This window comes from Prinia subflava, chromosome 10, assembly GCF_021018805.1.
Source record: "Prinia subflava isolate CZ2003 ecotype Zambia chromosome 10, Cam_Psub_1.2, whole genome shotgun sequence".
NCBI lineage: Eukaryota > Metazoa > Chordata > Aves > Passeriformes > Cisticolidae > Prinia > Prinia subflava.
Window position 1 is genome coordinate 3251851 of NC_086256.1, and position 18414 is coordinate 3270264.

The 18414-nt window shown below is 43.9% G+C and overlaps 1 protein-coding gene across 6 annotated transcripts in view; it reads right to left on the reverse strand.

Moving 5' to 3' along the window:
* Positions 1-11454: 11454 nt before the first annotated feature.
* The window catches only part of FGGY (FGGY carbohydrate kinase domain containing), a 144784-nt gene continuing 137824 nt past the window's right edge, over positions 11455-18414 (reverse strand). For all 6 annotated transcript variants that reach the window (XM_063406983.1, XM_063406982.1, XM_063406987.1 and 3 more), the window contains 2 exons: positions 12888-12949; positions 11455-11703 (listed from right to left, as the gene is read on the reverse strand). In XM_063406983.1, the coding sequence (XP_063263053.1) occupies positions 11622-11703; positions 12888-12949 (144 nt within the window). In that variant the 3' untranslated portion in view covers positions 11455-11621. The remainder of the gene's footprint in view (positions 11704-12887; positions 12950-18414) is intronic.

The window sequence follows — 18414 nt, forward strand, 5'->3', positions numbered from 1 at the left end:
GTCCATTGGGGTGAAGCACTGAACATCCTGGAGAGGGTGTCACTGCCTATTCCATGTTCTCTGGATAACCAAACTGCAGCTTCTGCATCTGCCAGTCTGGCACCTTTAATAAGTAACTAAATCACACTGTGGACATGAACACATTCTTGGATAAATAATAAATGACAGCTCTCACAGTGGCACGCGAGCACACAGGCATACCCAGGGCAGGAAATCGCACACAGCATTTCATTTGTTGCTAATTTATCTGTAACAAAGTGAGGAAGATGCCCCGGGGACTGGTGACTAACAAGGAGCATTGTTTATGCTACAAATCCCATCCGGTTATTGGGCTTTGAAAAGTGCTTTGTTTAGCTTATCAGTGCTTCAGCAGGAATGCCAGGGGCAGTATTTCTGTTCTAAGTGTATTTCTATTCCAATATTACTGACACATAAGAGGTTATGTGTTACCTGAGGGCTGAATATTCACTTGTGCTTCAGTGCCTTGTTGAATCAGGATCAGGATGCTGAACACTGCACCAAACCAAGCCCTGAACAGGTTTGCTTATCAATTTTGCAGCATTAAATTGAAGAACTCCTTTACATAAATCAAACCTTTCTCAAGGACCGTACAACATGACAAAGAATAAATACACTATGGCATATAAATGCCCATCATTAAAAATTACTTCAACATGTTAGACCTTCTGCTTAAATTCTGCGCTTCACTTAGGATGTGGACAAATTTGTATTATACAATCTACCAGTCTGCAGTTATGCAACTCCAAAGTATCACAAGTATCTGGCAAGTTTTAGAGGTGTTTCACAACAGCACTGATAAGCTGCTACTCTGTCAGGTGATCAAAACACCTACAGTGTGCCCTTGATTCAAGTTAATATTTAAAAATAGGAATGCAAGTTTTTTATTTGGCTCAGGTACCTTTCAATGATGTTAAATGTCTTTTGAGGGAGAAGATCTAGAAAGAGAGGGTACTATTTTCAGATGGAAGAAAACCACATTTCATTTCATTTCATTTCATTTCATTTCATTTCATTTCATTTCATTTCATTTCATTTTTTAAAAAACCTGAGAGTCCCTTGCCAACTAAATTAATAATTGGCAAATAAAGGCAATTAAATTGGGCAATTAAATTATTAATTGTCAAATAAGGCATAGTTGGCCTTGCTGAATGATTTGACACCAGCAGTGTCACTGACTCAGCTCCCCTCAAACATTTCGGCAAAGAGGAGTGGCAAACTCAACCTCATGTAGGTCTCCTGGACCACTGTAAGATGTGCTCATTAGACTGCTTATGAATAAATAATTGAAGTATTTATTTAGACTTTTTATCATTAGATTGCTTTTGGAAAATCCACAGGAATCAGTCCTTCCTTTTAAAATGTCCTGGTTTTAATTTGCTTACGATTAGGTAAGATCTGGATTGCCAAACCATGAGCTGTCCAGTGTCCTTGTCATCTGAACTGGCCTTGTAACTGAGCCTGGGAGCAGCCACTCCCCTGCCAGAGCAAAGGGACACTGTCACCCCTCCCTGTCAACTTCAAACCTCAGAGCAGGGGCTGCGTTACTGAACAATGCCACGTGCTCATGGAAAAACTAACAAATGTTTGTGAGAGCTCGATCTGCTGAGAGCTTTTTAAACTTTAATACCCCTCCCCAAAGATGCTGATGAGAACAGACTCACCACTGATGCTTTAGAGCTAAATTTCCTTGTGGTAAAACTGGAAGATGTTGTGAGCTGAGCTGTGTCATAGAGATAAAGGTTTATACCCAGGAGCTTCTGGCTCCATAGCCAGCAAACAGATCAGTGCTTCACACCCTCCTTTTGTGGGCAAGAATTAAAAATTTATCAAATCTGGTGGCTGGGGTTTAGTACAATGGGCTTGGTTTTCCAGAGTTCTACAAGAATTATTTTCTGAAATGCTCAGCTTTCATTTTAAGCCAAAAGATGTGTCCAGATCTGAGTGGCTCCTTTTTCTCTGAAATCTGACTGTCACAGTTTCAAAGCCTGGCCCCTGGTGAGGTACTGACATGAAGACTCCCTTTGCAAATCTGACCTGTGGGAATGTGACCTCAGTGAACACCTGTGCTGTGCACTGAGAAAGGAATGGAAACAAAGACCTGATCCTGACAAACTTTAAGGCTTTCCCTGGATTTTTGAATTCTGTTTTTCAGAATAATTTGCTTCTGAATTTGGGGTGTGGTTGGGCTTTTTTCTTTCATTTCCTCAAAATGAATTAAATTGATTTCTACTGGACTAAACATTTTATCACTCAGTTCTGGCTGAGGATTCCCAACAACATACAGCTTAGAAGTACCAAAGGCACCCAGATCCAAATACAAGACTGTGGAACAGTCATTCCTAAGGGCACTTGCAAAGTTTCCAGCCTAAAATGTTAGCAAGAATGACAGTTTTAATAGTGCTGTTGGAAATAACACACAGAATTACTGCACAGAAGAAGCTCTCTAAAAATCTGTCATTTCAGGCAAAGCCACGCTAAATATTTTATTTTGTTAGGACTGTTTAGTGCCATCAAAACCTCAAAGCCTCATGACACAAACACTGACTGCCATAATCAATCTCTAATTCAATCACAGTTCAAAGGTTCAAAGGCCGGCTCAGGATTTTGGAAGGGGTGAATTAGTCCTGGCAGCCTCACAGTGATGTCAGATATCATCTGTCTTCTCCTTCTCTCAGATCCAGCTGGGCGGGCCCCTCATAACCAGGACAGAGCCAACTCCAGCATCGCTGTGAGTGCTTGGACTCAATAAATCAGAAATTTGATTATGTGCAGATAATCTATTAAAAATAAATTACAGACCTGGCGTGTTTTTCCCAGCTGATCAACTCAGGACAAGACTAAGCCACTGATGTCTTTGCTGAAGGTGACCCCAAGTCCCTTTTTCCTCTCAAATGCTCTGTTAATGCAATTGGAGGAAAGAATGTCCATTGCAGGTGAAGCCAGGGCCGCCTTGCCTTGGTACCTGCTGGAGTCAGAAATTCCTAGCATCCATAAGATGTCCATGGCTTTACTGTGTATGTAAGGAACTCCCTGGTTTTACTCCCTCTGGATCTGCCACCCGCTGGTCTTCCTGCAAGGGCTGATTGAGTTTCCCACCTTGCTTCACTCAGTCAGTGAGAGATCACAAGGAAATTAACAATGTGGCATCACAATCCTGGATTTGAATGATGTTTGAATGATTTCTATTCTTCCTATACACACACATATTATTCACAGAGTGCAGGATCACTGCCTGGATCTTTGCTGCAATTCCTATTCCTAATCAAATGCTCTGGGAGCAGAGTTTGAGCATTTTCAGGGTCTCAGCAGGCCCTTGCACTCAAGCTGATGAGTTTCCAGCCCTTTTGCCTGGTGCCTGAGCTCACCAGCCAGAACTGGTATCATCAGCAACATTAAATATTCCATTTTCCTGTTTTCTGAGCAGCACAAACTCTTTTTCTGCAGACTTACTCATGAGTAATCTGGAAATAAACCATAATCACTTGTCCCCTAGGAGTCATATATAAGTTAATTACTGCACAAGACAAGCTAATACAAAATACACAAGAGGTTTCAACTTGTTGAGGTTGCAAAGGGCAAGGGAGCCTTTCAGAATTTCCACTGGTTACGGTCTGGGAATGCTGGGCTTCCCTTGACTCCATATCTATCACATAATCAGAAACACATTCTGTTCCCTTTGTTGTACAAGGCAAAGCTAAAGAAACGTGGCTGTTATTCCTGTGCACAAACAGAGCAGATACCTAATGGCCTTGTGTGTGTGCAGTGTTTGTAAACACGACTGCTCTGGGCTGCAGCTGCCAGGAGCCATCACTGCTCGTGCAGCTGAGAGGATGATCTGGATCTGCGCATGCCCCCAGCCCTGCACTGAAACGCAGAATGCAAAGGGATGTGCCAGATGGATTTTAGGTGCCTCTGTGTTAAATAAAATCCGCTTGCCTGGAGTTCAGTGCCCTGCACTTGGATCTGACCATGGCTATGGTGTCTTAGTCCTACCCAGCCATCGTTTGCTGGACTATTGTGTGGTTATCTCTGCAGGAGAGAATCTTATCAGTGCAGGGAAAGGAAAACCTGAACACAAGGAAAGGCCTTTGGCATCTGACATTCTTCTGTTGAAGATGGAAACAAATACATTTGTAACTTCACAGTAAAGGAGGAAGATTTTTTCCAGTAGTTATAGAAACACTACTGTTAAGGCTGGAAAAGCCCTCGAAGATCATTGAATCAAAGTTATGGCACATTATTTTAAAACCTCCCTCTTATTTACAGATCCTCATTACAGGAGGAAAGAATGCTATGAATGGTGCTGATTCAAAATCACTCATTTGGTGAACTCATAGTTTTAGAGCTGGCTCTGGCAAGAGCCCTGGTTTCCTGAACACTCACCTGGATTCTTTTTGCCATGGTACAGAGAGAATCCCATTCTGGCACCCCAGGAAGGCAGGAGTTGGCAGGGAAGGCAGACACACCAGACTTTATTTCACTACATTTAAGTGACAGACCCAGCTGCAGAGGAGGAGGGAAACAGTGACAATTAGTTATGTGTGATATCTATGCTGAGTTTCTGTGAGTCTCTGCTAATCACAGTAAATTATTATTAATGAACTGAATATGTCAACCAAATTACTAATTTAGTAAAGACTCTGCACTACATCTCTCCCAGGAACCACAGCAACTCCAGCTGCCCCACCTGCCTCCAGTGAGCCCCTCTCCCAGCAGAAACCAGCTGTGGGCATTTATTTATTCTGTGGGAATTGTTCTGGACTGACAGTGCTTACACAGGCTACTAAACAAGGCATGCTCCTGGCAGCAGGCCTGTGTAAGAACCAGCACCAAGCCCTTCTCCCTGGAATTCATGTAAGTTCCCTCACTAGAGGCAGGAGAAATCCCATTTTTATATACTCTGAAAAATCGGTAACTGTATTTTTATTTGCTCATTGCTTTCACATCTACAAGGTGCCACTTTTGAAATGCCCATGAAGTCTTAGGCTGACAAAAAGTAACAGATGATCTCAGAGGATACTGTTAAATTACAATACAAACTTGGAATGGGTAGAAAGCACCAAGAAAATCACACAATTTCTATTAGACCATGCAACCCCCCCCACCTTATTACAAAAATCAACAGTCCAGTAATCACGTTTGTAAGTGTGAAAGCTCAAGATGTAACAAACATGAAGTCTCATCTTCAAGCATGAACTCACTTCTGAGAAGACAGCTTGTCTTTTTAATCAGCAGAATAAAAATCCAGCTAGCCTATAAAATAATTTCTATGGATAAAAATCAGGAGTAGGACACAGCAGGCTTAGGTCTCGCTCTGTCCCACATTCCTGCTTCTCAGGTGAAACATTTACCTAAAATAAAACAGGGATCTAGGCATAATTACATTGGTTTGCAGTCCTATAAAAGCTTTTTACACAAACAAAAGCACTGGAAGTTCCATTTTTAACAATTCAGTAAGTTGGTTTCTAGTCATGCATAAAGGTTTTTTAATCTCTTTACTGTTTTTAAGTAAATCTGTGTGGTCTTACAGGGGAAAATCGTTCAAAGACATCTCATCCCAATGTAAGCTCACTAACAGTTTATTCCAGCCCAGGATCTGTCCAACAGGAAAGGGACAGAGCAGATTTAGAGGGTCCTTCTGTCAAGGCAGCCCCTGGTGTGGGCTCCTGTCCTCCCCCAGAGCATCTCCAGTCACTGGATAATCTGTGTAAAACCCTAATTCTCCAGACAAACGTGTCTGCTAAATGCCTTCTTTGAGGCTCTCAGCCATATGGTTGGGATTACAGCATTTCAATAGTTTTTCCAAGTGAATACAAGGATGAGGCACAGAATAGTGGAGGGAGGTACACTCATAATTGCATTTATAAAGGGATTTCAGGATTTTTAAGGCCCACGTTCTGCACCACTGGAGCCAGTGTGAGCTTGGCACCTTGAAGCAAGTGCAAGTTACATTTACAAGTCATTCACACTTTTTTCACCACGCTATAAAAAGATCTAAGTACAAAGGACAACAAGGGGCCGTGTTGTTAATGCTGGAGCAATAAAAGCACATTTTTATCTTTAGGATAAAGATAACAGAGCACAGTCACCACTGCCACTATTCCCATCCTCTGGGAGCACAAGAAGCCAGTGGATCCCCAACAGCCAGGGACACCTCAGGAGAGACACCATGTAATACTTGAGGTTGTTTCATGTTTTTCTAACACTGTTTTATAACATACAGGAAAAGGAGGCTTTGAACAGAACCCATCCAGGACAAACAGCAACCACATGGCCTCAAAACCTGTTTTAAATAATGCTCCAGTAGTTACAGTTTCAAGTACAAAGATAGACATAACAACAAAGAGCATCAACTTTCCTCTTTCCCTGGCCTGGTTAATTTTCCCTTTTCCATCTGTGAGTATGACCTAATGACACAGACTTTATTTGTATTTAATTTTGAGATCTGCAGAGGAGAAGTACCATACACAAGCTGTGTCTATGATGTTTTTCTTAGCTGTACATACTTGGCCAGGCTTTCCTTCCCTCCACACCATTATTTACACTCTGGAGCACTGACTCCAGTGCGATGCATTATCCATGTTATGGCTGTTTATAGAGTAGAAGTGGTCTCTGTAACATGTCTGTTTTTCATGTCTTAAACCAATAAAACTTTTACATTGGGCTTATCAAAACCATTCTGTGTAGATCTAAGTCTGTTGTGACTGAAATCAGTAATAAAACTTCTCTTGATGCCCTGTGGAACAGAGCTAAGGCAACACTGAGCTCTCTTAATAAATTCTGCTCCGGTAAAAGTTTTATTTAAAAAATGTGGTTAACCCAAAGCTTTTAAAGAAGATTAATGTGGACTTATAAAAAATGTCTGATTTTATTATTAGTAGTAATTCATACAGTTTGTCCTGAAGTTTTCCTTTTCAGCTTCAGTTTGAACCATATGTTCAGGAAGTTCAACTGAAAAGCGATCCTTCAGCAATATTATTTTTTTCTAATTAACAATAACCACAGAGGTATTTTAGAGAAACCTACAGAGTCCCTCAGAAGGTTGTGGAGTGGGATAGATTAAAACAGGATTTTGTCTATTTTATGAAAAATTCACTGAAGCACAAATGGGTCAACTTCAGAGGAGTCCTTCCTTTCCTGTTCTACCAAACAAAGGATTCTGAGTGCAGCAAATCTTAATTTCCATGGGATTCTTTTGTGAAAGGCCCTGAAGGACTCTGGCATCCATCAGAGCCCCGCTGGCCTCGCTGGGACTGAGCACAGGCACAGCAGTGCAGCCGTGGGGATCCCAGACATTGATCCTCCACCCCAGCGGGTCAGAGCTGGTCAGAGGTGTCAAACACAAAGCTCAGGGAGAAGCTGGAGGATGGGTTTGTACAGACTGGGTGGGGATTTAGGAATAAGCACAGCTGTGGGCTCAGCCAAGCGCTCTGTGTGCGCAAACAGAACATGAGAGGCACAAAGATAAACCCTGCACTCAAATGAAAACAAGTAAAAAGTGTCAGTTGGAGAGAGGTTCATAAAAATATCTTTGGGCCAAATTTCACATCCCCAGTCCTTGTACACATGATGCAACTGATGGCATCAGGAACATTTTTCTGGATTTTAGACATGGTTTCTCTCAAACCGCTGCACTGGGGGTTCCTGGAGACTTCTCCTTACAGCACAGCTCACACAAACTCCTCACTGGCTGTTTTTGAGAACAAAGATCATTGTTCAGCTCAACAGAACAACCCCATCAAAATGGCAGCGCAATGTTGTGCTGCTGTTTTCACTGAGGTCCCTGTCAAGTTGCATCAGTTAAAATGCTGGGAGGTTTTCTTTCCCTGACCTGTCACACTGCTCGCTGTGCCCCGGAGCTGCCAGTCAAGCTGTGCTGCTTCTGCTGAGATGCTGTTTGTGCTTTGCTGGGTTTGTTGGTGGTGCCAGCCCTGACATTCAATTTTCCTGTTTTCTGAGCAGCACAAACTCACTGCTGTCACTGCATGTGCAGCCTGATCTTACTGTCCTCACACTCTGCCCCTTTCACTCTTGAGACCTCTCTATATTGTACTTGGAAATCAGCAGCAGTCTGGGTAAAAAAGAATGTGGCAATTGGCTTTTCCAGAGGTACAAGCTGCTCCTCTGTACAAGCTTCAGCCACGACCCAGGGAGCTTCCAGAGGAAGATCCACAGAGAAAGAATCTGTGGAAAGGAAACCCTCCCCTGGCTGATCTGTGAATCTCTGCACATACCAGTGGAGAACAGCAGAGGCTCCATTTTTGCACGGTCACTCAGCAGAGGAAAACAATGTATTTAAAACAGAAGAATCAAATTAATTTTCACAGTCCATTGTAAAAAGAGGGTTTATTAATCCTTGTAAACATTAAATAACCTCCAATATGTTTATCATATCTTCATTTTTAAATTTGGTAGGTTGCTGCTGACCCCCTACTGGAGGCACAGTCCCTGGTTAGCAGCCCTAAACTGCCCTCCCTGCAGACAAAGGTAATATTTACCTCTGTCTGCATTCTGACACATGCCAAACAATGAGCTTGAGCTCTTGGGATCAGATTTATTTATCTTCTAATTTTCCCACAGCATTTCAAAACCCACTTGGGTTGCAATGATCCTGCAGCCATTTGCATTTATCATTTGACACATGTCAGATCAAACAACTCTGTGAAATATCAAACAGGCCTCCAGCATTTTGCTTTTGTGTAGTTTATTGAATCTCTGGGACAACCTTTCACAAAAAGCAGCATGGAAGTTCCTAATCTCACCAGGCCCCAGTCAGAGGCTGCTTGTTGTACTGGGGGGCTGGATACAGGGGAAAAAAGGGAAAATGTTCTTTATTGTGGAACTGTGTTGCTTTTCACACCTCTTGTGAGAAGCAACACAATAAGGAAACAACCTCGACCCCTGAGTGTTTATAAACCAGCATTTATGGAGGGAGCAGTACGTAATGAATGGATTGAAAGAGACCCAGCAAGGCAAACCAGTCTGTCCCAGTAAGTGATTACCTTCTGAGGCAGTCACTGGCAGTCCTGTGGTGGAAGTGTCACCATCCACTGCTGCATCCAGAACCTGCTTCTGGAATTCCTACCTGGAGAAGTCCTGCAGTTGCCCTGGCAGGGAGGAGAACACAGTGTGCGATGAAAAGCCTGGTTAATTAAAATGCAGACCTAGAGAGGGTCAGGCTGGACCCTTCAAATAACACCCAGATCTGAACTGCAGGATTTTAACTTGCCTCTAAAATTTCAAATCAGATTCCAGCATGGAAAGCAGCTGGATTTTCCCCCAGGTATTGCCAAATCCAAACAGTTCACACTGGCTCTGCCTTGTCTTAAGGCTGGAACCCCCGTTCCCACAAGGATTCCATGTCAAGCAGAATACTTTCTTTTCCAAGGGCTGGGACAGCAGGGTTTAGAAGGGTTCCTCTGGATACTGTAGCATGATTGAACAGAGTAGGGGCATTTGGACAGCACAGAAAGGTTCTGCATTCAAGAGATTTTACCTTTCAGAGTGCTGAAGAGACACATGGAACTGAAATGCATCAGAACACAAAATAACCAATCTCATGTGAACATTCAGTTTGCAGGTTACCTGTATGACAGGCTGTCATTCCTGACTCTTGCTTCCAAGGACTCTTGACCTGGGTGGGTCTCACGGAGCATTTTCCAAAGAGTTGCTCTTTGCTTCTTTGGTACCATCACATTCTTGTCTTCTCCATGTGAGTGAGCCTGGGCCTCTCAGCAGGACTCTTGGAGCAGCTGATGGATCAGTGGCTGCTTCCCTTCTTTTGACTTGCAAGACAAAAATGTGCCAGCAAATTGCACCCTGAAGGGGTGAGGGTGGCAGATCTGCAGCTCAGGGGCCTGACTGCCCCCGGCTGGGGCCCTCGGCCACTTCCTCAAGCCCTGACTGAGCCCTCTCTGGGGACACTGGGGTGGCTTTGTCACTGTGCTGCTGCCACAGGCTGAGGGACTCAGCAGGGCCTGGCATGGCCAAGGCCTCCATGTGGAGCCCTCAGAGGGGAATTTCACAAGAATGCCACAAGCAGAGTTTAATATTGCAGTGCCATCGACCTGCAGCTGAAGAGAGTTAGAACTCTTGAGCATCAACATTTTACTCCTTGGCTTATTTCGAAATTAAATTTTAATTTGGGACCTTGGCAAGCTGAACAATTTGCTAAGTCTTGTGTAACACAAGGATGGTCAGAGAGTCTCACTGCAGAATCCTGTAGCAGTGTTTGTGTTATCACAGCTGATTACTCAGCCGCTGGGATACAGAGTTCTTACAGCTCTGGTTTTAAAATGGATCACAAAAAACTGGTAGCAACACTGGCTTGGAACAAAAATGCAACTATAAAGTACAAGTATCACAAGGGGAGAAAGGCATTAAAAGGCCGTGCAGGAAATGTGAACAAATCCCTGTAACTGTGTCGTGCAAGCTCACACAAGGCACAGAGAGTCCTTGAACCCTGTGCATCCACATTTTACACCATCAGTGTGATTGTTTGTTCCCTTTCCAGACTCCCTACACGCCTCGTGCTAAGTCTTGGTACCAGTTCAGCCAGAGAAATCGAGGCCAGTTTGAGGATATTGATATAAATAGCAGGAAGTTTATGGAAACTTTGCTGAAGCTGTTTGTGTTGAGCTGCAAAGAGGTAAAAGTGCTGGTGCAGTGCCAGCCAACCCTGCACATTTGTCCCTGTATAACCTGTACCTTTGCTATCCATTTGGAGTCTGTAGACTTCATTTTTACACTCTAATTGCATCTTAAAATAGAGATATTAAAATTTATGAATACTTACTGGTTACAACACACTGGTCTCCAATTGCTTTTCCCCACTCTGTCTTTTCAGCTGACAGATTTTATCGTGCCCCTGAGTTGGGAGCTCTGACACTATGTCGTTTGCTTGCTTGTTTTACTCTTTTTGTTATGATGTTTCTTCATTTTATTCCCATCAACTTTCATTGTCTTTAATTATATCCCTGAACTTGTAAAGCTGTTTCTCCTAACAATGGGTACTTTGGAAATGGCAACAATTGCTTTTCCATGAACGACAAGGCAGGAAGTGCATTGTTTCTTTAAAAAAATTACCAGATGTTTTTCAGGGCTGACTACTAACTTAAAAAAAAAAACAACCAGAAACTATTATTTTCCAAATAACCCAAGCGTAATTTTGTTATTGTGTGGCTTCTGTTTGCATTTAACTGGGAATTGCAGCCTAGGCCAACACTAAAGGAGGAGTTTCTCTCAAACTAAGTGAGTAAAAGTCTCAAGGACTCAAGTCCATCCGAGTGAATCATGTTATTTCTTGTGCTGCTCGTGCCAGTCCAAATATTGGCACTGGGGTACCTGCAGTTGGTTGTCTGTGTTCTCTGACAGGAACAAATGAATATTCCTTGTCCTAGTGTGCAGGGATTATTGACAGAAAATACCCAGTGCTTCACAGTAAAGCGACTGCATTTTATTTCTCATTAAAAATTAAAATGCATACTTTAAATGATAAGCATGTATTTTTAACATGGACGGTACAGTAAGAAGAAATTACCCGCATCACACATGCCTGGGAATTTGTTATCCCTGCTGTTCCCAGATTCCATGCCTCTGGATCACAAGCTGTTCATGATGGAGCGATACTCTCTCTGATGCTCCACGAGCTTCAAAAACACTTCGTATTTCTTGTCATAAAATCTGTGTAAGAAAGTCAATATCAGCAAAGCCTGAGATTTGAAGATTTAAATCCTCTGCAATATATATGTTTGCTTGCTTCTCTTAGCTTTAAAGACACTTTGACTCTTTGCTAGGTCCAGCTGCTGCCGGGGTCTGAGCGCTCCCTGTGCAGTGCTGGGGCAGTTTCCACCCAAACTGTGATTTCCAGTTGCAATCCCACCTTTCATTTCCCCACAGCCAGCTTGGGTTCTCAGACAGTTTTCCCGGAATTCTCTGTCGTGAGAGTGAGGAGACACTGAAGCTTCACAGAATTCATTCAGGTGGGAAAAATCCTCCAAAATCACAGAGTCCAACTGCTCCTCCAGCACTGCCAAGGCCACCATTGCCACACGTCCCCAAGTGCCACATCCACAGGGATTTTAAATCCCTCCAGCGATGGGGACTCCAACACTTCCTTGGGCAGCTGTGCCAGGGCTGGACAACCCTTTCCATGAAGAAATTTTCGCTCTAATCAATTTAAATCTCTTGTGGTGTAACTTGAGGCCGTTCCCTCTCCTCCTGTCCCTGTCCCTGGGAGCAGATCCCGACCCCCTTGGCTGTCCCCTCCTGTCAGGAGCTGTGCAGAGCCACAAGGTCCCCTCTAAACCCCCTTTTCTCCAGGCTGAGCCGCTTTCCAGCTCCCTCAGCCTCTCCTCGGCTGAGGAAGGACTCGCTCCAGCCGCTCAGTGCTGTCCTGTGCTGCGGGGCCCGGAACAGGACACAGAGCCCCGCCGTGTCCCCCGCCGTGTCCCCCCCGTCCCCTCACGGCCCCTCAGGCCGGGCCCGCCCCCGCCGCCGCCAGGGGGAGCCCGCGCGCCGCCGCCCGTGGCATCCGGAGCCTTTAAAACGTAACGTAAATTACCCTTAAAATAAAATGTAATAGAAGATAACCCTTGAAAATTCATACAAACAATCCTTTGGAATATAATATTAATAATCCTTAAAATATAACATAAATAATCAAGCTTTAAAAATTAATAGAAGTAATCCTCAGAAATACAGTATGAACAACTCTTAAAAACGTAATATACTGTGATTGTTAAAGTATCTGTACGCTAAACACTACTGCAGTCCGGCTGCAAAGAGACACAGCCCAAGCTCATCTCCAGAGCCCACTTTTATCTCCTTTGAGCTCTCCCAGGGGAACACTCCGGGGCCAGCGTTACCTTTTATGCTCGTGGTTGGGCTGCACGACTCTCCCGATTTTCCCCATTTTTGCCATGGCCTCCTAGGAAAAGACAAACACCAACTGGAAAAGCCCTGTTTTGATTTAAAATACTTTTTGACAAGAACAAGATGTTTCAAAACCAATCGGAACATTAGTGATGTATTTTGTTTCGGCTGAACAGGCCAGATGGCAGCAAATATGTTCAATCCCATTATAAAGTAGTCAAGAGAACAAAGCTCTGCAGACCCTCAGTAACCAAAATCCGTTCCTCTCTCTCTCACTGGGAGTCCCAGGCGGAACAGACTTATCTTTTATTATTTACTCTAACCAAAGGAAATGTTAAACACTGCGTGCCCGGAGGGAGGGTTCTCAAATAAAATGATACTGTACTTGAGATGCTGTAATCATATTCTGAAAGGCTCAGCTCCCTGCATCAAGGGAGGACTCGAGGGTGCTCCACATGCTAAAGGTAAGCTGAAGGTCTGCTCTGCAGCTCATGGCTGCCCTCATATTCCAGCACAAAGGTGTAAGAGGCAAACTCTGATCCTGCTCTGCTTTTGGCCAAAATACAGTCAGAGCTCACAGAATTCCCTGCAGGAGTCTCTGGGACAGTCACGTGTGGAAGGGACAGGGATGAGTAATCAGGTTCCTTTCCTGATCTCTGGGAGATTCTGATTTTCTGTGGATTCTCCCAAGCAATCCCACTGGAATGAGAATCATGGAAGTTAAGAGGCCTGAGCTCTCAGGATCCAGTGCAGGCAGCAGACACTCAGTGATTTCACAAGGAGAATCAAAGCAACAGCTTTTACACGGGAGAATGTTAAAAACACTAAAGGTCAGGACTCAAGAATCAGTGTGTGACTAAATCAAGGTTCAGAGTTTCTAAGCAGGACCCTGAACCTGTTTTAAAGCAGCGCCTAAGAATGAGGATGACCTTGGAGAACAGGCAGCCTGTGCTGCTGCTAGAACCTTCCATCTGGCTGCCACAGCTGGATTGTTAACAGGTTTGGATGATTTTACAGGCTGGAATACCTGCTCTAGTGAAATCTGTGCTTTCCACTAATCCAGCAGAGGATCTCACAGCAGTTCACGAGGTGGCTGAGCAATGTCAGTGCAGTGTCACCAGCTCAGGGCAGGCTCTGCCAAAGGCACAGGCACTGCCAGGTGTCAGTCAGGACTCAGCTCTGCTCAGGGTGCTGATACACCAGCAGGGAATATTTCTGTGCTCTCATCTGCCCGTTCTCTTTCATACGTGCAGAGGTTGATGGTACTTTGATTCTCCAAGAAATACCCTTGAAATAACACTTGCAGGGAGATAGTGTGTTCTTTTCCCTGGGACATGTGAGCCTGCTGGCACTGAGACTCCGCAGAGCAGCCAGATTAAAATGCTGCCATGGAAAGGCTGATATCCTTCCCAGTAAGAGAAATGGGCATTTTATTCCCTGTCCTTTAACAGGTGACACTGACAATGCTCAAGCATTGTTCCTGTTTACAATAGTCAGTCTCTTACAACTCCCTTACACGGCCAGCTGGATTTACAGACTATCCAAAAAATGAATGAATACTCAGAAAAAAAAGAAAAAAAGCCTCAAATAAAAGCCAATTCCCTCTGGTACAATGGCCACTGCATTTCCATTGTGCCTTAGGGAAAACAAAGCCCCCTGAAACACTCTCTCACTAAGGGAAGAGTCACCTTCCTTTCTGCTCCCTGCTTTACACCTCCTTTTGAATTGCCCTGGAGACACTGCACAAAAATAAACTCATAACATCTGAAGTGTCTAAACAGGCAAATCCATTTTTTATCACAGGTGCAACAGAAGCAAAAGGGAGGGCCAGACTTTGCATTCCCCTCTCTGTGCACACTCAGGACTGGGACACAGCACCATTCCCAGGGTTTGTTCTGCCCCTGCTGTGGGTGCTCCACACACTCGTGCTCTGCTTTACTCTTACAGCTTCCAGAAACTGCTGCTTCCCATCATCCTCATCACCCCCATCATCCACACTGAGCTTCCACAAGAGGAAGATTCCCAAGTTTATCAGCTAAAAGACTTTGGTTTTTAAAAATCTACTGGAAATACACAGATCTTTGAGAATCCACAGCATTAAAGTCTCACAGCAACCACCATGGTTCTATAGAATAACATGGCAAAGAAACCACACACCCAGCAATTTTCAACAACTCACCCATTCTGTGCTGCTCAAAATATCCCAAATTAATTCCCTCTCTCAATTCGCATTTTAGTTGTGTGTTTTTCTGTGTTTTAAAGTCAGTTTGGTCATTGTTAGCTTGAACAAAAAAACTTTACTCCCAGAGGAGAGTCTTTTCAACAATTTTCTGGGGACAAAGAGGAACAGAACATTGAAAATATGAATTTATAATGAAATGGGAAACAAAGGAACATTAGAATTGCATTACTGAATCGGATCAACCTTGTGCACTGCTCTGTCTCCAACAAAGCCTTAAATATAGCAAACTGATAATACTGCCGTTCAGAAATAGTTTGTTTGAGGGTTGACATCCAAATCCATAATTCCAGTCACCAAGGATTTCACAATCTTAATTTGAATGACGCTCTATCTTCTTTGTTTGCCAGTCTAGACAGCACAATGAATACAGTGATTTAAAACACAATGAATTCTCTCTTAAAACAAAATATTTTGTAAAATTGCTTTTTAATCATTTCTTTTCTCTCTTTCCATAAAGGCTACGCTATAAATAAACCCTGAAAGTTCGCATTTGATCATAATTTCTAAAGGCTGGGCAAGAGGCAAGTGAAGGGTTTACACAGTAAAAAAAGAGAGGCACTGTGGAGCAGAAATAAAGGGATGCATTCATGATTTCTAACCTTTTGTTGGAGTGTCAACGCTGAGACAGATACAAGCCAGTAAACACTCTGCTCTCCACGAAGAGAGCCAGCCCAGAGGGGTTATCCCTGCCTGAGAGGGGACAGGGAACCAAACTCCCCAAGGCCCACCAAGATCTCAGGACAAGGTCCCATTTTGCTGCTGGGAAGATCAGCAGCCACTCAAATGGTCCTGTGGCTGAATTCCACTCTCCAGCATCATCTGGGGCAGGGGATCCAACACTCACCCAGCTGAGGAATCCAGGGCAGCCTCGGCAGGCTGTGATCTCCAAGGGAAACCCTACTGGAACCCAGGGAAAACCTCACCTCCTAGAGAAGGCCAACTTTGACCCAGCATCTAAACGCTGGAGATTTCAACTGTTGTCTTTTCAGTTATGGGAAGGAAAAGGTTTTTAACCCTGTGTGGGCACCAGGAGAAGCCCAGCCTGGCACAGGAGCCACAGGATGTGCACATAGAGAATAGCTTCAGGCTGGGACACCCAGGGACATTCCCTGTCCTTGGGATCCTCACAAAACCCAGCACATCCCACCAGAGGAGCCCATGTCCCTTGGGACTGCACAGGGAGGCCAGTGAAGCCCACCTGGGAACAGGATCACAGACTCAGCGAGGCTGAAGAGACCCTGGAGATTGTCAAGTCCAACCTAGAATAGTCCCCAGGTCTGACTTTCAGCTGTGACTCAAGGAGTGATGAGGTTGAGTATTACTGAAAATTAATGGGATTTTAAAAAGCCCAGTTGGGCTTTTTCTTTATTTTGAGACCTTAAAAATTGTATCCAAAGTTAAATGGATAAGGCATCCGAGCACAAATGCAACTTCCCAGCTGTGTTCTCACCACTCAGTCATTTTGGTAATCCCAAGAAATGCTTGGACTTTTACCTAAGGTAGTTATTAACAACGAAACAACCACAAATCATTTCAAGTTCTCCTGTGCCATTTCAGTGGCTGAAAACACGTGTCTGCACATGGAGCAGCCAAGCACCAAACTGGGATCTGATGCTCACACTCAGGCCAGTCTCACCTCTCCAGGGTTTCTGTTCAGGTTTTGTGTCACAGATCCAGCAGCAGGAAGAAAATAATGTAAAAGTTGCCCCATTCACAACAGGCTGAAAGGTCGGGACATTCTTCCCCCCAGATCCGTCCTGATTTCAGGATTCAGCAGGTGTTAACCCTCAAACTATCAAACTGACTTTCCTTACACTTCTGATCCTCACAAAAAACAACACAAATAATGTTCTGTGTAATAATTGTAATTGTTCTGCAGCAGTGAAGAACCTCTCTCTCACTCATCTCCATTCCACACACACAAACTCAGCTAACAGATGTCTTTAGCATCATTTTAAGAAGTCCAGTGACAGCTATATTTGGATTTGAGGGGCATAAATAGATTTCTTGAAATGCTCATGTTGAAGAAATACTTTTAAACTTTTATAAGATTTTTAAGCAAGGGTGCTATTTCCTTCAAGGCTTTTATTTAGGGTTTGCTTGGTTCCACAGCTTGGAGATGCAAAGTTAATCTTATCTGTGTTTACAGGAGTTACATGAGCGTATTTCTGTAACACAGGCCTAGCAGAACATTACTTTTTAGTGGCATATGACTGCATGAAGAAAGCATGTGATGGACCATATACAATATTTTTCTAGTGGTTTTTTTCCCCCCCCTTAAATTTGTTTGAGTTATAGGGGCAGATCTTGGCAGCGTGCACAAAGCCCAGAATCTGTAACTCAATTCTCTGTGGGTTTCTGGATGGAGCGAGCCAAGTTTTAAAACACATTATGGATAAATATTAGAGCTGAGCAAAAATTTCACACCTAAGACCAAAGTGTGAAAATTTGGCTTTGATTCATTTAGTGAAAAGGTGGAAAATTTCACACGAGTTTGTATTTTCCTTTTGCTCTGATCCAACATCGATTTCTGTGTCTGTACCAAATCTCAGAGAGAGAGAGACAAAAAGAGGAAGAGTTTCTGTCTGTCTGTGCACATGAGATGCAGAGGAGGAGGGAGAAGAGGATGGAAGGATGGCAAGCAGGACACCAGCTCAGGACTTGAGTCTGTCTTCCAGGAAAAGTCACTGGAATCTCTCTGTCCATATGTTCAGTAACAGCAGTGGCCCTTCTTAGAGGAGTATTTTATACATTTCTTGTTACACTGAGGCAGCTCAAAAGAAGGCAAACATTGTTCTACTCTTCAACCATCCAGCTGGAGTTGACAGAGGGCAACAGGATGGATCCTGAGTATCAAGACAAGGTGGATTTCTGAATCAGATTCCACAAAGTTTAAAGAGATTCCTGGAGTTATCTGGGATGTGTAATTTACTCTTCTAATTTTCAATTGCCTCTCTCTGCAGTGGGCTCTGCATTTCCCCAGTTTGTTGGCTGGGGCACAGAGTTTGCACTCTCAAGGTGTGTCCCAGTTTTGCACTGTGGGTGCCACACGGAGCCCCAGCCCTCCTGCAGCTTCCCCATCCCACTGAAGGATGGATCACACAGCCTGTCCTGCTCCACCGGAGCAGCTTTTCACTCCTTAGCACCAGAACAGATGTAAAGAGCTCTCACAGCAGCGGAGACAAGGTAAAGCCACAGGATCCCTTCTGCCTCCAGAGCACCAACTCTGCCTCTCCCTCAGTATCTCCACAGTGCCAGGCAAGCTGTGGTCCCCCAGT